General features: G+C 42.1%; 1 protein-coding gene across 2 annotated transcripts in view; it reads right to left on the bottom strand.

The window, feature by feature from the left end:
• Nucleotides 1–8,046: 8,046 nt before the first annotated feature.
• LOC111969767 (caM kinase-like vesicle-associated protein) overlaps nt 8,047–23,060 on the bottom strand; it is a 35,983-nt gene continuing 20,969 nt past the window's right edge. For both annotated transcript variants that reach the window (XM_023996016.2, XM_023996015.2), the window contains exons 2-11: nt 16,948–17,082; nt 16,664–16,795; nt 11,548–11,622; nt 11,081–11,219; nt 10,713–10,833; nt 10,494–10,569; nt 10,242–10,378; nt 9,992–10,070; nt 9,818–9,905; nt 8,047–9,633 (exon numbers count right to left, since the gene is read on the bottom strand). In XM_023996016.2, coding sequence (XP_023851784.1) covers nt 9,280–9,633; nt 9,818–9,905; nt 9,992–10,070; nt 10,242–10,378; nt 10,494–10,569; nt 10,713–10,833; nt 11,081–11,219; nt 11,548–11,622; nt 16,664–16,795; nt 16,948–17,042 — 1,296 coding nt within the window. In that variant the 5' untranslated portion in view covers nt 17,043–17,082 and the 3' untranslated portion in view covers nt 8,047–9,279. The remainder of the gene's footprint in view (nt 9,634–9,817; nt 9,906–9,991; nt 10,071–10,241; nt 10,379–10,493; nt 10,570–10,712; nt 10,834–11,080; nt 11,220–11,547; nt 11,623–16,663; nt 16,796–16,947; nt 17,083–23,060) is intronic.

Here is a 23,060-nt window from a genome sequence, read left to right as displayed (position 1 = left end):
GGATAAGAGCGTCTGCTAAATGACTTAAATGTAAATGTAAATGTAATAATGTAGGGAGTTCATGCAAAGGATTGTTACCTCTAACCAGGATTGCCATTACAAAAAAAAGATTTTTGGCAGGCAATTATTATTTTAGCAAGCAATTATTGTGATCCCTCCTGTATTGTCCCTAACATCACTACTCCCTAGCAACAGATGTGGGATACATACACACAGACACACACACACACACACACCCATACACACTCAACTCCTTTTCCTTACAAACTAACAAACCATAAACTCAGATGCTCAATAGTTTTTCCATTCCTGAGCCCAACTCAAGAAAGGAATTGATTTAAGAATGCATATACAGTTGCAGCTGTTTGAGAAGGCATGCAAAATTGACATAAATGGGGGATATTTGATTAATTAACCATTGTCAAGTCCTAGATGAGATCAGATACACCCCCTTCCCCTATCAATACCATATTTACATGTGCAGGGATACTGGAGTGATGGAGGTAGATATGTATAGGGGTAAGTGGACTAGGCAACAGGATATAAGATACAGTAGCATCAGTTTGTATGTGAGTGGGTGTGCAGGTACGTAGAGTCAGTATAAATCTATGTGCATATTATGTTTGAGTGCAAATGATGGAGTGAGTGTTTGTGTGTTGGAGTGACAATGTATGTGAGTGTGTAGGGCCCTATGAGTGTGCTTAGAAATAGTGCAAGTGTCACGTGTGCTCCCTCTCCGGCCTCTAGGTCACCAGGCTGCTCGTTATGGCGCGCACCTATCACCATCGTTATGCGCATCAGCGCATTATGACACTCACCTGGACTCCATCACCTCCTTGATTACATGCCCTTTATATGTCACTCCCTTTGGTTTCTTCCCCAGTCGTCATTGTTTCTGTTTCTGTATCAGGTTGGTGCTCTGTTCGTGTTTTCTTGTTTTGTATTATGTTACGTTTATTTATTAAACCACTCACTCCCTGAACTTGCTTCCCGACTCTCAGTGCACGTCGTTACAGCAAGGATGGAAATAAAGGTAAATAAAGAGGTTACTCAGGCAGTCCGTGTAGCTATTTTGTTAGCTATTTATCAGTCGTATTGCTTGGGGATAGAAGCTGTTCAAGAGCGTCTTGGTGTCAGACTTGATGCACCAGTACCTCTTGCCATGCGGCGGCAGAGAAAATTGTCTATGGCTTGGGTGGTTGGACTCTGCCGATTTTCCGGGCCTTCTTTTCAGACCGCCTGATATAGAGGTCCTGGATGGAAAGGAGCTCGGCCCCAGTGATGTACTGGGCTGTCCATACAACACTCTTTAGCGCCATGCGATCGAAGGTGGTGATATTGCCATACCAAGCAGTGATGCAGCCAGTCAATATGCTCTCAATGGTACAGCTGTAGAACATGTTGAGGATTTGACATACAGTAAGTGCATGTGATACCAAAAAGTCTACTAGACAGTCACCACTACATTGGTGTCAGAACTGGAATAGTTATACACCCAAGCCTGCGAAGCATCTGATGAAGAAGACTTGGCAAGAAGAGGAGGAAATTAGCACTCTGCTCCAGGTGCTGAGTCTCGGCGGAAAGTGGTCCAAGGAATGAGGTGCCCATCCGGACAGTGAAGGTTGAGTCCTAGGAACCCTACCTAGCCCAGTTTCAGCTAGCCGTGTGGTAAAATGGATGGGCTGAAGAGGAAATGGCTGTGCAGCTTGCCCCTGTAGGGGCCGTACTAGACCTCAGCTCTGACCAGTGGAGGGACTACATCGCCCTAACTACCACCTTGAGGCAGAGGTTTGGCAATAGAGACTCCAGCAAAAGCATGCGGGAGAAGCTAGCAAGTTGCAAGTGAAATGGAGGTTAGAGCCTTGTTACCGGGGCTGCAGATACCCCCAGTTTGCCACAGCTGATAAAGATGAACATGCCACCCCCCCCCCCCATAATTTGTTTCCATTGTGGTCAGAAAGGCCACATCGCTCGCCACTGTGAAGCCCACCTCAGCCCTTGCCCACACCTGAGTTGACAAGAATTGCCATTGGGATAATGATGAGGGGAACATCATCCCAGTCCCCTGACCCCTTGTTGAGCTGGAATATGAAGTTTGTTGTTTGGGCCAGATGCAGGGCATCTACCTTACATGCAGCATCAGCGGGGAGGCCTGGCAGGCGTTGATTAACACAGATTCCACGATAGCCCTTGTTCAGCCTTGTGTTCCTCCAGACACCAGGCCTTCCGGGTTGGACCCCTACCTCTATGAAGGGCCGGAGGTCCTTTAGAGTCAGCAATGTCTCGTTGGAGCACAAGTTCTGGTTGGCCAGATGAAAGTTTCCAGATGAAAGTCTCTGTGATGGAACTTCGAAGCAGTGGAATAAGGCAAGGAAATTGTGGACAGACAGCCCCAGAAAGATCCTTCCTCCAGATGAGAGTTGATGCCGCCTGAACAGGTGAGTGTGCTCCAGCAGGTGACAAGTGGCACAGTGGACGTACCTTCAGAAGCTACCCAGCAAGCTGTGCGGGAACAAGGGCAGAGGCGTTCGGAAGGTCTGGAGCCTGATCAATTGGAGAAGTTGGAAACACTGCTTGCAGTTTCTGGATGTCTTTGCAGCATGAGATGAAGACTGCCGGAGAATCCGTCTGGTCCAGCACTCTATTGATACTGGCAACGCAGAACCTATCCGTTTGTGGCCCCATCGCTTGCCACTGGCGAAGAGAGGTAACGGAGCAGAAGATCCAAGAGATGGTGGAGACAAGTTTCATCAAGCCATTCAACAGCCTTCGGGCGGCCCCTGTAGTCCTTGTCAAGAAGATGGACAGCTCGTGGCGTTTCTGTGCAGACTACAGGCAGCTGAACTATGTGACTAGGAAGGATTCCCATCTCCCCCCCGCGCATAGATAATGAACTGGACTAAATCACAGGGCCACTGTGGTGCAGTTCCCTTGACCGCTGCAGCGGTTATTGGCAAGTGGAGTTTGCCCCAGAAGCCAGGCCGAAGACCACCTTCTCGATTGGACAGGGACTGTGGCAGTTCACCATGGTGCCCTTCAGGCTCTGCAACACTCCACCAACCTTTGAGCTTCTTACGGAGCAAGTGCTGTGCACAATCACCAGTACACACACAAGTGTGTGGTCTACCTGGATGACCTCCTTGTGCATACAGCAGACATCCAGGGAGCTCTGGTGAATCTGTGTGAGGTCATACTCGCCTTCTGTCAGGCAGGACTCAAGCTACATCCCAAGAAGTGTAACCTACTGCAGCGGGAGATCAGGTTCCTGGGCAATGTTGTCAGGGGCAGATGGAGTTGCAGGTGATCAAGCCAAAGTGGTGGCAGTTAAGCACTGGTCGGTCCCAAAGGACCTCACCAAGTTGAGAAGCTTTGTTGGCCTAGCTTCTTACTACCGGAAGTTCATCAAGGACTTTGCAACAGTAGACAGCCCTCTACAAACAAGGACCAGCGGTTTGACTGGAATGAGGACTGCGTGGACGCAATTCACTTAACTGTGGGAGGCCCTTATCAAGGCTCCGGTCCTTGCGTACCCTAACCCTCAACACCCATTCATCATGGATACAGATGCCAGCAATGTGGGCATTGGGGCTGTTCTGTCGCAGGAGGGGCCAGATGGTGAACGTGTGGTGAACTTCTACAGTCGCAGCCTCAACTTTGCAGAGCGCAACTACTTTGTCACAATTCAAGAGTTGTTGGCTGTGGTCGACGAACTGCATCATTTCTGACCCTACCTATACGGGACCTAAGGCCTCCTCCTTACTCACCATGCCTCACTCACCTGGCTCCTCAACTTTCGAGAACCACAGGGCCAGGTGGCTCGCTGGATAGAAAAGCTACATGAGTACGACTACCAGATACAGTACCGGGCTGGTCGTCACAACACAAACGCTGATGCGTTTAGAATAGAATGCTATACAGTGGGGAGAACAAGTATTTGATACACTGCCGATTTTGCAGGTTTTCCTACTTACAAAGCATGTAGAGGTCTGTAATTTTTTATCAAGTGGGCAGGATATAACCCCACCCACTTTGCCAAAGCACAGCCCCCACACCACTAGAGGGATATCTTCAACCACCAACTTACCATCCTGAGACAAGGCCGAGTATAGCCCACAAAGATCTCCACCACAGCACAAACCAAGGAGGGGCGCCAACCCAGACAGGAAGACCACGTCAGTGACTCAACACACTCAAGTGATGCACCCCTCCTAGGGACGGCAAGGAAGAGCACCAGTAAGCCAGTGACTCAGCCCCTGTAATAGGGTTTGAGGCAGAGAATCCCAGTGGAGAGAGGGGATTAATTGTCAGATTCAACAGAAGATCTCTTTGTKTCTTGGGACCTAGAACAAGCATCTCTKTTTTGTCCGAGTTTAAAAGTAGAAAGTTTGCAGCCATCCACTTCCTTATGTCAGAAACACAGGCTTCCAGCGAGGKCAATTTCCAGTTTCCTCTGAACAGTTGATGTTGAGATGTGTCTGTTACTTGAACTCTGTGAAGAATTTATTTGGGCTGCAATTCTGAGGCAGTTAACTCTAATGAACTTATCTTCTGCAGCAGAGGTAACTCTGGGTCTTCCTTTCCTGTGGCAGTCCTCATGAGAGCCAGTTTCATTATAGAGCTTGATGGTTTTGGAGGCTGCACTTGAAGAAACTTTCAAAGTTCTTGAAATGTTCCGGATTGACTGACCTTCATGTCTTAAAGTAATGATGGACTGTCGTTTCTCTTTGCTTATTTGAGCTGTTCTTGCCATAATATGGACTTGGTATTTTACCAAATAGGGCTACCTTGTCACAACACAGCTGATTGGCTCAAACGCATAAAGAAAGAAATTCCACAAATTAACTTTTAACAAGGCACACCTGTTAATTGAAATGCATTCCAGGTGACTACCTCATGAAGCTGGTTGAGAGAGCAAAGTTGTCGTCAAGGCAAAGGGTGGCTACTTTGAAGAATCTCAAACATAACACTTTTTTTTTATTAACACTTTTTTGATTACTACATGATCCAATAAGTGTTATTTCATAGTTTTGATGTCTCCAGTATTATTCTGCAATGTAGAAGATAGTCAAAATAAAGAGAAACCCTTGAATGAGTAACTTTTGTCTGGTACTGTATGTACAAAATGGCATAACGGTAGCTCAAAAGGGACAGGAGATATGCTTGTTCAACGTTTGGTGGGATACAAAAACTCTAATTTGCAGAAAATGTCATGTCGACGAGCTTATAAGTACTTATGGGAAACATGTTGCACAATGAGGAGATGCATATACTGTATGTACAAAAGGTCATGACTAGCTCAAACGGGACAGGAGATATGCTTGTTCGGAATTTCAGTTGATTACTATAGCGCCCCTCTTGTGCCAATCAGTGTAATGTTGTAAATGCCAGATCTCTATGGCAAGACGCATCATTCACCTAAGTTTCGTCAAAATCAGGCCAGTGGTGTCTGAGATGTCGAGTGTGACTAAAGTATGAACGGACAGTGACCCACTGTCCCATCTCCAACCCATCTCCCCACTTGGTTTATTGCTATATTCTCGCGTGGACAGACTTTGACAGGAGTGGAGCCTCTCGCTTTCCTTCTTCCTCTCTGTTAAAACCTCCTAGACTGGATGTCCGCACCCCCGTGAGAATCAAATTTGCGTAATAAAAAAAATCTAGATAAAAATCTGTCATTTTAAGCTAGAAACACTGTATCTGTTTTTTTGGATGCATCTCAATCCACCATCCACCATTGTCGCACTTCCGCATCTGTGGTGAAAGGTGACAGAGCTAGAGCGGTGTTTGTCAGACCATGACACATCCTGAAAATCAGTCTTCTCACAAAATCTTCTGTAGTGTCAGAATTGATTGCCTACAAACTATTATGACACCTATGTAAACATGAGATTCTCACGAACACGTACAGTGCATTCGGATATAGGACAACACTTCCTTTTCATTTTTTTGGGGGGGGGTGGGGCTATCTGTTCCATGTAGTGAATCTGTTATTCAATGCATTTGTATGGGATAATAGCAGTAAGGCCAAATAAAAATGTTCATGAAATAATTGTTTTATATAATTTTTTGATACTTCAAGGGGTCTTAATAAAATTCAAAATTAAATAGCAAAATTATCCTTGGTATGACCTTCTAAAAACAATTCCATATAGCTTATTAAAACTCTTATGGCTGCAATCCCGTTAACGGATGATATGACAACAGCCAGTGAAAGTGCAGGGCGCCAAATTCAAACAACAGAAATTCATAATTAAATTCCTATACCATTTTAAAGGTAAACTTGTTGTTAATCCCACCAAAGTGTCCCGTTTCAAATAGGCTTTACAGCGAAAGCACCACAAACAATTATGTTAGGTCACGCAAAATCACAGACAAACCAGTCATTTTTCCAGCCAAAGACAGTAGTCACAAAAAGCAGAAATAGCAGGGATAAAATAATCACTAACCTTTGATGATCTTCATCAGATGACACTCATAGGACTTCATGTTACACAATACGTATATGTTTTGTCGATAAAGTTCATTTTTATATCCAAAAACCTCAGTTTACATTGGCGCCATGTTCAGAAATGGCTCCAAAATATCCGGAGAAATTGCAGAGAGCCACGTCAAATAACAGAAATACTCATCATAAACTTTGATGAAAGATACATGTTTTACATAGAATTAAAGATACACTTGTCTTAATGCAACCGCTGTGTCAGATTTCAAAAGCTTACGGCAAAAGCACAATATTCAATAATCTGAGAACAGCGTTCAGCCACAAAAGGAAGCCATACAGTTACCGGCCAAATTGTGCAGTCAACAAAACTCATAAAAAGCATTATATATCTTCACTTACCTTTGCTGATCTTTGTCGGAATGCACTCCCAGGACTCACCTTCCACAAGAAATGTTTGTTTTGTTCCGTAATGTCCATCATTATGTCCAAATAGCTATTTTTGTTAGCGTGTTTGGTAAACAAATCCAAAGTCAGGAAGCGCGTTCACTAAAAGCAGACGAAATGTCAAAAAGTTCCGTAACAGTAGAAACATGTCAAATGATGTATTGAATCAATCTTTAGAATGTTTTTAACATAAATCTTCAGTAACGTTCCAACCGGAGAATTACATTGACTTCAGATGTGCGATGGAACAGAGCTCCCTCTCATGTGAACGCGCATGGGGCAGAGCATGGTCAGGTCATTCACAGTAGAGGGCATCAGACAAGGTTCTACAGGTTTTTGCCTGCCATATGAATTCTGTTATACTCACAGACATCATTCAAACAGTTTCAGAAACTTCAGAGTGTTTCTATCCAATATGAATACTAATATGCATATATTAGCAACTGGGACTGAGGAGCAGGCAGTTTACTATGGGCACCCTGTGCACCTTTCATTCAAGCTACTCAATACTGCCCCTGCAGCCATAGAGGGTTAATATAACCCCCCCCCCTCCCCCCCGGCTTAGACAGGGCGTAGACTGTAATGGGTTAACACGGTAGAATTGATGCACATAAAAAAATACTGCGCTGGAATGCGGCTTAAATCGACTTTACTCAAAAAGCTTTCCGCTAGATAAACTACTTTTTTTTAAAAACTTTTAATAAACTTGTTTGGTAGTGGTGATCGAACAACATATGCTCAGTTGGTCTTGAGCTCTGTGCAAGTTGGAAAAGCAGTGTGAGCCACCTTTTGTGACAAACCTCAACCTGCAACTTTTAATAATACACAAGTAACCCAAGCCAACACCGCAAATAAATATAAGTAACACAAACCAATACCACAAATAAATATAAGTAACACAAGTATAATCACATTACTTGCTTTCTTGCTACGGTAGCTACATAGACAATAAAATGCATTTTTTTGTGTGTGTAATTTCAGCCTCCCCTAACGCAGGATGTGATGACAGAGAGTGTATTTTCTGGAAATTATGATGATACGTTTATTTCCCCTTTGATAGCTTCTGGACCATAAACCTACACATTGTCTTCCAACTCACCTTTTTAGCACAGATGCAGCACCTATACTGTACATTGTGCATCAAAAATAAACATTATAACTTGTGAATCACAATACATTTTATTTTAGCTTACAGTCAAGAAATACAGACTACAAATGGGACATGACTCAAAATACATGAAAAAGTACATTAGCTAAATAAATGCATAATAAAAGCATACTGTTAAATAATTCACCATACATTAACCTTATAKAATACTTTTAAATGTGTGAGGATTGATTAAGTCATTGCTTTGATTTGTGGTGGCTCCCATGATATGAATCAGACAAAGTGAATTAAGATACATTTTTTTCAGTTTTACAGGTATTCATGGGCAAAATTAAATGGCAAAAAACAATAATGTGAAAAAGTTATGATCTGTTTCAAATATTTTATACTGTCCCATACCTACATAGGAACACATTTAATTTCAAAATAAATCATACGGATCAGTCACAATTAAATAAAATTCTGAAAAGTGTCACAGTTTTATACAGCAATACAAATATTGCTCAGTTCATAGATGTACATAATACTTTGGCAGCACTTCAGCTCAGCTAAAAGATGCTTAAAACATAAATAACACACACTTTAACAGGCTTGACACTATCTTAAACTTACACACAACATGAGCTACTATTTGCAAAATGTTCATAAAGGCCTATACACTATTTTATTGGGATCAATAATCAAGCATACAGACTTTCCCACCAGGTTTCCTTCTTCTTTCCAAAAAACTGGAGTATACAGAGAGAATATAAGCAGTTATCAGACCATTTCTCAGTAACATTGGATACGGTACAGCAGAAAACAGATTTTGAGATTGCTCTCTAAGTTGACCTTTAAGGAACCAAAGAGGCTGGCCATTACAAACATGTAGGTGGCTAAGAATTTCACTAAAGGTGTGATTCAGATTCAAACAGATAAATTGATAGAATTGAGAATTCTATCAAATAAAAAGTAATTAAGTGAAGAGAAAGTGTGAGACAGAAATTTGCTAGACCTGCTCAAAACAAATGTTAGAGGTATGTATTCCTCACACTCTTTTTTTTCAAAAGGATGAGTATCAACAAAACTAGAGGGGAAAAGAGTAAGAGGAAACAATGCAAAGGATAGACAGACCACTCAACCAATCACAGGGTGCAGAGCAAAGGCTCAAGATAAAACAGACTGTGTGAGATGCTGCTGCACTAATGCTGCAAGAGGGTGAGTGGGGCGGGACGGATTCTGGATCATTATGCCAGCGCCTTATTTGCAGGGTGTGTGTGGTGGGGTGACACTGGTCCTGCTTTGTCTAGCCATTCTGATCCTCCTGTGTTTGTGGGGGTGTTTGGAGTGGTGCTGCTGAGTCCCCGTTACACCGTTCCAAGGGCTCAGCCTCTGGCTCCTCAGGAGCTGGGCTGGGCTGGAGCTGGGAGGGGGAACCAGGAGTGATGATGGCGGGTGCCTTCTGTGAATTGGGAACCTGGAGGGTGAGTGAGGCCTCTGTGCTGGCAGGGTTGCCCTCAGACCCATCAGCTGGGGGTACTGGAGTGTTGCTCGGGGTGACAGGGCCAGCAGTGGCCCCTGGAACTGGGCTGGAGGCACCGGAGTCACTCTGTTCTGGAGCTCGAAGCCTCTTCATCAGGGTTGTGACCCTTACAGCTTTCTGCGGAAGAGCAAGACCATAGAAGGGTGTTTTTAGAACACCATCATCTAACTGAACAAACTGTCCAGTGAATGAATCGAACAACATATGCACAACATTCATGCWTTTTGCATACTACGGTGTAGCCCAGTTCAGAAATGGTTGTATTTTTTTTWAAAGTTAGTTTGACAGAAAGGAAGAGTACCTTCCACTTGGCTTTAGCAAAGTTCTTTTCAATTTGCCCACACACTCCATCCCTGATGTTCTTGTTGGAGGCTGCATTCCCAGAAATCCTGAAACAAGGGATAGGTAAACAGAAAACCCACCAAAACACTTGAGAAGACAGAAATTGGTATGTATTTCAGTCTTGGATCCATACCATTCATGGTTGATGGCCTCCTGTGCAGTCAGTCTTTGATCCTGCTCCACTTCCATCAGACATGACACCAGGCTTTTCGCTGTGGAAGAAATCGACAAGAACAATACAGTACACATCTGCTCTTTCTCTCCTCTGGCGCAATAAAGTGGACACGCCTAAAAAACATAGTTTTTCCATCTAGCTGCTTTACTGGTTTATAAATGTGATACTAGTACTGCATTTTGATTTGAAATTACATGACTCTTTATACCTGAGTCAGATATATCATCCCAGTACGGTGAGTCAAACTCATAGTCTCCCGACAGAATCTTGCGGAAAAGGTTTTTGTCGTGATTATCGTAGTCTTCATCTTCCGTTTCGTCATAGAAAGGGGGGTTTCCTGACAGGCTAGAGGAAGGGAAAACAAGACTGTTGATAGTCACCTGAGATGGGCAATGACATTAATACTGTATGTGCAAGACACTGTAGACGTTAGTGAACTTAGGTGATAAAGAACACTCACAGAATATACATGATGACCCCGATGGCCCAGCAATCCACTGGCCTTCCGTACCTCTGACGACCCACCACCTCAGGAGCTGCAGGAAGACACACAGAATCCAATATTCTATTAATAGAAAAATGGAATGCCCAGAGGTAGCAAGATGGTGTCCAGCTCTAAAGTTGCCAAACCCATCTGCCCCCATAAGTCTATGATCTGCCCTCCTCCCTACCCCCTCACCAAGGTACTCTGGGGTTCCACAGGGGTCCTTGATGAGTCCGCTCTCCAGCTTGGCCAGGTGGAAGTCACTGATCACTATTTTGGAGTGCTTCAGGCGGTTGAAGTACACCAAGTTCTCCAGCTGTGTGAGACAAAACAAAGTGTACATTTGAATACATCATAATTCATTTTTGTTATGTAGAAAGCATGACAAAATATTCATAATTGTCAGGTTAAAGAATTACTCATGGTGCCATTCAATACATGTTTATTTCAGRCAGAGGGCAAAGTAGCTTAATTTCTAATGCTGGCACCCAAGTGAGTGGCCTGTGGTGTAATAGCCACTATGCAACACCAGATGGGGGCAGTGTGCTGAGTGTGCAGTATACCTTGAGGTTCCTGTGGACGATTCTCTGGGAGTGCAAATAGGCCACGGCTTCCAACACCTGTCTGACAACGTTGCTGGTGTCCTTCTCTGAGTAGTAGCCTTGGTCTAAGATCCAGTCAAAGACCTCTCTGCCTGTAGCTCTGCAGAGAACATACAACATAGGACAGTGGTTTTCTCTGTATCATTCAAATGTACTGTAGGCCTCTTGCAACACTCAAGAAGTCAAATCAACTCTCAGATGAGACGGCTAAAATGAGATTCTCCTGCAGAATATGGAAAATAGACATTTCGCACAGGGGTTCAGAAAGGGAAGCATGCATTGAAAAGTCTGCAGGATGTAGGCTATCTTTTTGTACACTCCTTAAAATGGTGTAAACAGTGGGAGGGAACCACAATGACTTCAAGGGAATGAGTACAAAAAACGTAAAAAATAACCAACGTCATTCAATAATTTCCAATAACACTCACAGCTCCAGGAAGAGGAAGTACTCCTTTCTAGTTTCAAAGACATCAACCAGCTGGAGGATGTTATGATGTTTTACCCTGTTAAAAAGGGAGACACAGAAGGAAACAGAGAAAGACATAGACAATATTACATATCAAGCAATTATAAGATTAACTAGCAATCATCAAAATATACTACATTTGATCATTTGTATCAGTGGTTTAATGATTTAATAACAATTAGAGAATTAGACCATTTCCAATTGAAGTGAAATTCAGATTATGAAATGCCTACTCATGCACTAAATAAAATCAGTAGGGGAGAGTGTGGCAAATTGAGCCAAAGGGGTAAGTAGAGCCACCCGTGTTTCTAGGAAACCATACACAAAATGTATAATTTGCCCAAATATTTAAGAAGAGGTAATCTTTTCATGGAGTCTGCAAAGGAAGAAACCACACATGGAAGAAGGGGTAAGCAAGGAAGCAGCAGAAAAGTCACGTTTTTAAGCTACTTTATCAACAGGAGCTGATAAAGCGCGAGGTACAGGAGGGAGAGAGAGCTGCTGCTCTAGCAGACGAGGGGATGGGGGAGTGTTACTGTGAGCGAGTGACATGGGGAGCAGGGAGGAGGGAGAGAGAGATGAGAGACAGCAACCAACCAAGCCGACTCACGCTATAGTAGAATAATACCTGCCATAGTTAGGTTATTTATCATCCAATATGATTACGTAGGACCAGTCTTGACTACATCAAACCGAGAAGATACTCTGAACAAAAATATAAACGCAACATGCAACAATTTCTAAGATTTTACTCAGTTACAGTTCATATAAGGAAATAAGTCTAATAAGCTAAAATCATTAGGCCCTAATCTAAGGATTTCACATGATTGGGAATACAGATATGCATCTGTTAGTTACAGATACCTTAAATATAAACGGAGGAGCGTGGATCGGAAAACCAGTCAGTATCTGGTATGACCACCATTTGCCTCATGCAGGTCGACACATCTCCTTCGCATAGAGTTGATCAGGCTGTGGATTTTGGCCATCAGGTCGACACATCTCCTTCGCATAGAGTTGATCAGGCTGTGGATTTTKGCCTGTGGAATGTTGTCCCACTCCTCTTCAATGGCTGTGCGAGGTTGCTGGATATTGGTGGGAACTGGAACACGCTGTCGTTCAAGTCGATCCCGAGGATCCCAAACATGTTCAATGGGTGACATGTCTGGTGAGTATACGGTCCATGGAAGAACTGGGACATTTTTACCTTCCAGGAATTGTGTACAGATCCTGGCGACATGGGGCCGTGTATTATCATGCTGAAACATGAGGTGATGGGATTCATCCGTGAAGAGCACCCTTCTCCAGCTTGCCAGTGGCCATCGAAGGTGAGAATTTGCCCACTGAAGTTGGTTACGACGCCAAACTACAGTCAGGTGAAGACCCTGGTGGGGACGACGAGCATGCAGATGAGCTTCCCTGAGACAGTGTGTGCAGAAATTCCTCAGTTGTGCAAACCCACAGTTTCATCAGCTGTCCGGGTGGCTTGTCTCAGACGATGCCGCAGGTGAAGAAGCCGGATGCGGCGGTCTTGGTCTGTCGTGATTGCACGTGGTCTGCGGTTATGAGGCCGGGTTGGACATACTGCCAAATTCTCTAAAACAATGTTGGATGCGGCTTATGGTAGAGAAGTTAACATTAAATTATCTGGCAACAGCTCTGGTGGACATTCCTGCCGTCAGCATGTCAAATGCAGGCTCCCACAAAACTTGAGACATCTGTGGCATTGTGTTGTGTGACAAAACTGCAAATTTTAGAGTGGCCTTTTATTGTCCCCAGCACACGGTGCACCTGTGTAATGATCATCTTGTTTAATCAGCTTCTTGACATGCCGCACTAGCTAGCAAGCTAGGCTAATTGAGGCTGCACTTTCTCTTCCTACAGTTAAAATAACAACTCCATTCAGAATTTTAAGTAGCAGCATACCTGTTGGCTCTTCGTCGTTGTAGCCTATCCTTTAACTTTTAATTCCGTAATTGTAATTCCATCTTCCATTGATTAGATACATTATTTGTACAAAAGTATGTGGACACCACTTTAAATTACTGGATTTGGCTATTTCAACCACACTGTTAATGACAGGTGTATACAATTGAGCACACTGCCATGCAATCTCCATAGACAAACATTGTCAATAGAATGGCCTTACTGACGAGCTCAGTGACGTTCAACGTCGCACCGTCATAAGATGCCCCCTTTCCAACAAGTCAGTTCGTCAAATTTCTGCCCTGCTAGAGCTGCCCCGGACAATTGTAAGTGTTGTTATTGTGAAGTGGAAACCTGTAGGAGCAACAACGGCCTCAGCCACAAATTGGTAGGCCACAAAAGATCACAGAATGGGACCGCTGAGTGCTGAAGTGCGTAGTGCATAAAAATCATCTGTCCTCATTTGCAACACTCATTACCGAGTTCCAAACTGCCTCCGGAAACAACGTTCTTCGGGAGCTTCATGAAATGGATTTACATGGTCGACCAGCCGCACACAAGCCTAAGATCACCACGCGCAAGCGTCGGCTGGAGTGGTGTAAACCTATCTGCCATTGGACTTGGAGCAGTGGAAACACGTTCTCTGGAGTGATGAATCACGCTTCACCATCTGGCAGTCCGACGGACGAATCGGGGTTTGGCGGATGCCAGGAGAATGCTACCTGCCCAAATGCATAGTACCAACTGTAATGTTTGGTGGAGGAGGAATAATGGTCAGGGGCTGTTTTTTATGGTTATGGTTATAGGCTAGCCCCTTTAGTTCCAGTGAAGGCAAATCTTAACGCTGCAGCATACAATAATATTCTAGACGATTCTGTGCTTCCCTCTTTGTGGCAACAGTTTGGCGAAGGCCCTTTCCTGTTTCAGCATGACAATGCCCCTGTGCACAAAGCGAGGTCCATACATAAATGGTTTGTCGAGATCGGTGTGGAAGAACTTGACTGGCCTGCACAGAGCCCTGACCTCAACCCCATCGAACACCTTTGGGATGAATTGAAACGCTGACTGTGAGCCAGGCCTAATCGCCCAACATCAGTGCCCGACCTCACTAATGCTCTTGTGGCTGAATGGAAGCAAGTCCTTGCAGCAATGTTCCAACCTCTAGTGGAAAGCCTTCCCAGAAGAGTGGAGGCTGTTATGGCAGCAAAGGGGGGAACAACCCCATATTAACGCCCATGATTTGGAATGAGACGTTCGACGAGCAGGTGTCAATATACTTTTGGTCATGTATCTCCTAAATGTAGCCACATAAGGAGGATCTATGGCACTTTGATGACTTATGATTGGAGAACAACAAGCTACACGTACCACTCTCGTGAAAAGATCAGCAGAATAAATTATACAATTTTTCTCTCTCTCTCTCTACTGCAGCATTCGGGTTTGGATATGTACGGGTCCTTCCGGACAAGTCAGCTCAAATTACACATACCTGAGACCAGTGACAATTATTTCAGATCTGACCCAGACCCGTGACATTATTTAGAAATCTGGATCCGGACCTGCTCGGGTCCCGGATTGGGTCTCGGGTATTCAGGTACAGGTGGATCCGTGAGACCTTTAATTTATTGTGGTATAGGTTTCATGACGCTAGTATCTAAACCAAAGTAGATATTTTTAAGATTGTTCAATACATCAGTTGTGGTCTCTATAAGCTTCAATATGTTTCTAAACCTAGCATGAAAGTGAATCATTGTAATATAGTCAAAATGTTTGCCTTGGGGTAAGTTGAGCCAAAAGCAAGTTGAGCATATTTAAGTGTTTTCTTCACAGGCGTAATGAAAGGCATTATCACTGGGATATGAGGTAACAACAGGGCCTGGCCTATGTCAAAAGTGTTTTTTAAAAAGTACAAAGTGTTAGGTGTTGAGCCTCGGTTAAAAGATGCTTAAAATGATTGAAAGACAGAAAAGCAATTGTTATTGGGAAATAAAGATCGACGTGGTTTTAAAAAGGTAGTGGTAATATTTCATTCAGTACATACATTTGAAGGCGGTTAACTTAATCCATACCCGGGGTAAGTTGTGTCAAGAGACCACTTTTGTGGGACAAGCTATGTTTTCAAAACTGTAATGTTTACATGAATTCGGATTTTTGGGGGGATACACAACATCCTGAAATATACTGTATGTAGATATCTTTGTTCGAAAGAATAATATATTTCCCTTGACAGAGGGCTGCTGAATGTAAAACATGGCTCAACTTGGCCCACTCTCCCCATAGACAAAAATGTACAATAGACATTAAAAACAGACATAATTGGTGATATTGTAGGGGTGGATTAATGATTATATTTYGTTATGTATGGAGAGTGGACCATTTCCACTTCCAGTTAATGAATACAAACTAGAGATTGGTCTCACTACCAAAGTTTATTCTTAACTTTATTTAACTAGGCAAGTCAATTAAGAACAAATTCTTATTTTCAATGACGGCCTAGGAACAGTGGGTTAACTGCCTTGTTCAGGCGCAGAACAATTTTTACCTTGTCAGCTCTGGGATTTGATCTTGCAACCTTTCGGTTATTAGTCCAACGCTCTAACCACTTGGCTACCTGCCGCCCCAAAGTACTCCACTGACATGCTAATAAGACATCTCATTAGGTATTTAAAGGAATCTTGATTGACATATTTTATTCATAGTTTTAAGTTAATTCATGTTTTAATTAATGTAATCCCAATAGTTTCAATTGCATTTTAATATTGTGTTAATATTCAATATCTGTGGCGCTTTCATTACAGATCCTACTTCAAATTCAAGTCTGGACTGCTCAAGAGATGTTGCTTCATTGTAACTATTTGTTAAAGGCAGATGGATAATTCAAGCTGAACAGGACTGGTGTTATGGAAATGTTATGGTGATGTTATGGAAACATTATGTTATAGAAACAATAACGTTAGTAATTAGTAACCATTATTAACTAATTTCTGTTAAATATCTCTACTGCGTTTTTTGTTCTCCATTTCAATTGCATACACGTGCATTGTAAAACTATCGATAATCGTAACAGAATGATTCATGCTTTCCTGTGGCATTTCAGATGCCACGGATAAAGCTTTGCATTAATGAATAAGCCAAAACGGAATTTCACTCACATATTCAAGATTAGAATCTCATTCTTGGCAGCTTTCCTCACTTTCCTCCCGTCCTTTTTCAAGAACTTTTTACAGGTGAACATTTTGAGTGTGTTCTTATCCTTCGCTCTGAAGATCTCACAGAACTCCTCCCTTAATCAGGACCACACACAAGAACAAACAAAAGAAACATTTTAAAACGGTCAAATCTATACCGAAAGGAAGAGGTATATGTGTTCCTATTAAGTCACAGTCCCAGAATACAGAATGTAACAGTCGTTTAAACATTGTGAAGGAATACTCACGATTTGACAATTTGTCCAAGGTCATATTTATCGGTCACCTCTGAGGGATTGTTGTAATCCTTATTCTCCCCGAGTGTCAAACAGCCAAATGGCATGGCAGCTCCTGCCCTTCACAGGGAATCACACCAGCACCGCCTGTTAACAAGACAGAGCATATTGTTGCTACAATACACATTAAAGCAATTGTACATGAGAAGGCATGTTAAACAACTTCTTTAGCGTGGCTGTGCTGCGGTCATAGGTACGAGTTCCATCTCACTACTAAACAACTGAATAAGAGCACCAGAACATACGCTGCTGCTAAAGTGTATTATCTATCCCTTCGCCTAGTCACTTTATCCCTACCTGTAGGTACACATCTACCTCAATTACATCATAMACCTGCACATCGACTCAGTACTTACCCTGTGTATGTAGCCAAGATATCGTTACTCATTGTGTATKTATTCCTTGTGTTATTATTTTTGTATTATTTCTACATTTTCATCTATGCATTGTTGTCAAGGGCCCATAAGGAAGCATGTCACTGTTAGCTCTAAATGGCACAATTGTAATAGGTTCCTGCTGGATGTTAAATCCCTCACCTACCTACTGTAGCAGTCCACTTTGCTGAACACAAGTGTAACAATACTCTATCTGAGTGAGGTTACATAAGACCAGGCCTGGCATTGTGTTAGAGGTATCCAGTCTATAAGTAGCCTGTCATTGCTAACAACTAAGGTGCAGACCAAAAAATGTATTCTTTCAATGCAATGCACACATTAGCCAGCATGCACTTATCATTTTCAAAATGTGTTTATGGAACATGCCGCTCATTGAGTTCATCACGCACTTTGAACTCAACATGATAATGACTTCGATTCAAATCTTTAGAGAACATTGTACGTCATGGGACCTTGAAAATAACCGGATTAATTCATATTCATCCATCACATGACTCTACTGTACAAAGACTTAAGTCTTCAGTAGTCTGGAAGGCGTGTTTATTTTTTACTCAACAGTGAGCAAGCCAGCCCTGTACTGGCATTGCGGCTGCAACCTTTGTCTGCTCTCTGTATCTCTGTGAGAGTACTCTGAAATGATGTACAGCAGTGGGGAATGCRGGGGGGGGGGGGKSGAATATGCATGTAATAAAAGACAAGCTGGCAAATGTTTCAATGTAAAACATAGATTTAATTTCCAGCACATTGCTCATATTTTTATGAATTCAGGATAGCATTCTTTGTTCTTTTCTAACTAATTTACTAATTAGCCAGTGTGATCCTCAGAAGCAAAGTTCATTGATTGTCTTTGATTGAGGAACAAAGGGAAATCACCATTTACAAAGTTACTTTATAGAACTGAATAGGTTTCCATGAATCTGGTCCACAGCAGCAACACATACTCAGTATTCAGCCTTGGGACTATTAATATCACCAGGAGCAGCAGTAGCTATTGTTCTTCCTGAACAAAGCATACAGTTCCCTGAATACATGCAATACGAATATGATCCTCTCTGGATGGGTTTCTGGCTGCTGAACAATCCTGTTGATTTGGCAGCAGAGGAAGCAGAGTGAAATATAGTGGGAGGAGGAGGAGGAGAGTGACCGAGGTGCCATCTCAGTGGAGCCATCAATCATGTCCCTATTATGAGAAGAAAAATGGATTCCTCATCTCTGGTGGAAAATCAATGCGAGGTTTCACTCTGTGGTAGAGGAAAATAACACGTCCTTATGGAAGGATCATGAATATATGAGGAAACAACAAAAATAAATGATACAGGGAATAAGGCATTTGGCCTTTGTAAATGAGCCATTACCATTCCTGCATTAATAGCTAATAGATTTCAAAACAGTTCTAATCTTGTAGTAGTATTAGGAGTAACAAATAGTTAGGTACAACTACATTTTATGTAAGAAATGCACATTTCTAGGTGAGTACATTTATTGGGAAACAATCTTGTTGTACATTAAGGTTCACTTATTTTCTTTTGACAACACCAATCATTCATGACGTATGAGGCATCTGCTTTGCTCGTTGTGAGCCTTCCTTTACTAATGGCTAGTAGAAGGTAAAGGTTACAGCTGGACTAACGTCATGTTGTAGGTGTTAAAGAAACACCTGAAACCAAATGCCCCATATGACGAGAAGCTGTTGGGGTCGGTTCTCTTCTGCACTGTTCAACCAATCCAGTAAATGTGGAGGAGGGGTTAAGACAGAGTGTCACCTAATTAATATTCCTGATAGAAACGGTCAGTGGCCCGGTCAGTGGCCCGCTTGGGCCAGTGAATTTCTTTTGTAATAATGTTTTTTTTAAATCTATCGGAAAGTATTCATACCCCTTGACTTATTGTATACTTTGTTGTGTTACAGCCTGAATTCCATAATTACAAAGTGAAAGCATGTTTTTAGACATTTTTGCAAATGTATTTAAAATGAAAAACTGAAATATGTAATTTACATAAGTATTCACAGCCTTTCTCAATACTTTGTAAAAGCACCTTTGGCAGAGATTACAGCTGTGCGTCTTTCTAGGTAAGTCACTAAGAGCTGATGTCAACGTTTTGAACAGAGTGCCCCATTGTGGCGGTGGGGTTATGTTATGGGAAGGCATAAGCTACGGACAACGAACACAATTGTATTTTATCAAGGGCAATTTGAGTGCACAGAGATACCATGACGATATACTGAGGTCCATTGTCGTGCCATTCATCCGCCACCATCACCTCATGTTTTAGCATGATAATGCACGGCTCCATGTCACAAGGATCTGTATACAATTCCTGGAAGCTGAAAATGTCCCAGTTCTTCCATGGCCTGCATACTCACCAGACATGTCACCCATTGAGCATGTTAGGGATGCTCGGGATTGACGTGTATAACAGCGTCTTTTAGTTCCCGCCAATATCCAGCAACATCACACAGCCATTGAAAAGGAGTGGAACAGCATTCCACTGGCCATAATAAACATCCTGATCAGCTTTATGCAAAGGAGATGTGTCGCACTGCATGAGGCAAATGGTGATCACACCAGACACTGACTGGTTTTCTGATCCACACCACTACCTTTTTAAAAAAAGGATCTGTGACTAACAGATACATATCTGTATTCCCAGTCATGTGAAATCCATAGATTAGGGCTTCATTTATTTATTTAAATTGACTGATTTCCTTATATGAACTGTAACTCACAAAAGCTATGAAATTGTTGCATGTTTAGATGTGTTTAGATTTTTTTTCAGTATAAACTAAGCCAATCATTACATTTTTGCACCCGTTACTGAAATGGTTGTTCCAGATTAACAGGCTTAGGTAGTTTCCTCCACGGTGCTTAACCCTGGCAGTCATTACGAATGCAAGTTCCGGATTAATACACATTTCAACTGTTGGATAGTCTAATGCTGGCTAGATTCCAATAGGAATTACACATCATTTTACAAGCCAGTATAATGTGATTTACAAATAGGGTTGCAACATTCTGGTACATTTCCCGGCTTTTCCAGAAATCCTGGTTGGAAGATCTGTAAACAATCTTTTAAACAATTTTGCAACCCTACTTGCAGGCCTGGTGTGGCCTGTAAACTGAGTTTCAGGCCACAGTATAAGGCCTTATGATATATGTAATAGTTGATTTATAATTGTTTATATTTGCCCAGGAACTCACCGTGTCGCTGTCACTAAGAAATACAGTCATGGGTGGTAACTCTACAATTCAATCGAAAAGGCAAGCCACACTGGGATATTATTGGAGGCGTGGCTTAGTAGGGACATTACATTTAATTATACCTTACAAAAAAAGCTGCATTTGTATTACTCATATGAAGGTAGTACTGCTTACTTCAGCTCTTTAAGTTTCTTTCTTCTTTTTTTTTAGGTAATCAGTTTTCTGTTTGAGTACTCAGGAACATTTTCACTCTTCTTGGTAAGCAACGCCAGTGTAGATTTGGCATTAGGTTTTAGGTTATTGTCCTGCCGAAAGGTGAATTAATCTCCCAGTTTCTGGTGGAAAGCAGACTAAAACAGGTTTTCCTCTAGGATTTTGCCTGTGCTTAATGGTGGCTGCATAACATGATGCAGCCACCATTATGCTTGAAAATATGGAGAGTGGTACTCAGTAATGTGTAGTATTGGATTTGCCACAAACATAATACTTTGTATTCAGGGCAAAAGGTTAATTACTTTGCCACATTATTTGCAGTATTACTTTAGTACATTGTTGCAAACAGGATGCATGCTTTGGAATATTTGTATTMTGTACAAGCTTCCTTCTTTTCACTCTGTCAGTTAGGTTAATATTGTGGAGTAACTACAATGTTGTTGATCCATCCTCAGTTTTCTCCTATCACAGCCATTAAACTCTGTAACTGTCTTAAAGTCACCATTGGCCTCATGGTGAAACCTCTAAGTGGTTTCCTTCCTCTCCGGCAACTGAGTTAGGAAGGACGCCTTTATCTTTGTAGTGACTGGGTGTTTTTATACACCATCCAAAGTGTTCAATGTCTGCTTTTTTTTACCCATCTATAAGTGTCACTCTTTGCGAGGCATTGCAAAACCTCCCTGGTCTTTGTGGTTGAATCTGTGTTTGAAACTCACTGCTTGACTGAGGGACCTTACAGATAATTGCGTGTGGGTTACAGAGATGAGGTAGTCATTAAAAAATCATGTTAAACCCTATTATTGCACACAGAGTGAGAGTGAGAATACAGGAGCTTATTATTGCGCACAGAGTGAGTCCAACTTATAATTTTACTTGTTCAGCACATTTTCACTCCTGAACTTATTTCGGCTTGCCATAATAAAGGGGTTGAATACTTACTGACTCAGGACATTTCAGCTTTTTATTTTTCATTAATTTGTAAAAAATTGTGGTATCCCAGGAGGTCTACCCGGGGGATGGTAATAGAGGGGAGGTACGTGAGGCAACGTTGGCTTCCTCTGCTGAGAATACAGGAGCTGGGCACCCCGACACGGACAGCTCCAAGTGCAGGTAATTAGGGGAACGTGCCAACCAGGCGTGGAGGCAAAATATAAGGAGCACTGTGGCACCCCCGCGAGAGAGAACGGGGCAAGACTGACACCAAGCAAAAGGAGAGAAGGACCGCGCCAAACCTAAGTGATTTTCTTTGTTATGTTTATTTTCTGTCCTAGTAAAGTTGTTTTTGCGGACTAAAACCTTCCTGTCTCTGTATCAATCTCTGCACGCTCAACCCAACACCCTACGGTTTACCACAAAATGTATAAAAACATAATTACACTTTGAAATTATGTGGTATTGTGTAGGCCRGTGACCAAAAAAATCTAAATTTAACCCATTTTAAATTCAGGCTGTAACTAAACATAATTTGGAAAAAGTGAAGGAGTTTGAATACTTTCTGAAGGCACTGTAATTGATTAAAAAACGGATGCATTCCCGAAGCTGTTTGTTTCTTATGTCGATTATTTATCACACACATGCTGTACACATATAGCCTATAGATTATCTGTCGGGCAGAGAGAGCATGCAGCTCTCAAGCAGCTGGTTGTTGTGTGGAGTGAAGACTGACAGGGTTAGTGTTAGTGACAGGGTTAGTGTTAGTGAAAACGTCCCTAGTTAGTGTTAGTAAAGATGTTGCAAGTTATGATATCTCCCAGTGAATGCTAAGGCAAGAACAGATATGCAAAGCAGGTATTTAAACATTTCAAAGTCTTGTTTGAATATTTGGAATTAAGTCATCATGGATTCAACCCTTTTTTTTTCTCAATTTTCGACCTAAAATGACATACCCAAATTTAACTGCCTGTAGCTCAGGACCTGAACCAAGGATATGGATATTGAAAGGAAACACTTTGAAGTTTGTGGAAATGTGAAATAAATGTTGGAGAATATAACACATTAGATCTGGTAAAAGATAATACAAAGAACAAAACATGTGTTTTTCTTTTTTTATTGTACCATCATCTTTCAAATGCAAGAGAAAKGCCATAATGTATTGTTCCAGCTCAGGCACAATTTGGATTTTGGCCACTAGATGGCATCAGTGTATGTACAAAGTTGTGGTCTGATCCAATGAACCATTGCATATCTGTTCAAAATGTTGTATCAAGACTGCCCAAATGTGCCTAATTGGTTTATTAATACATTTTCAAGTTCATAA

Source organism: Salvelinus sp. IW2-2015, linkage group LG11 (assembly GCF_002910315.2).
Source record: "Salvelinus sp. IW2-2015 linkage group LG11, ASM291031v2, whole genome shotgun sequence".
NCBI classification, from domain to species: Eukaryota; Metazoa; Chordata; class Actinopteri; order Salmoniformes; family Salmonidae; genus Salvelinus; species Salvelinus sp. IW2-2015.
Note: the sequence above shows the minus strand (reverse complement) of the source record. Positions and strands in the feature narration are given on the sequence as shown.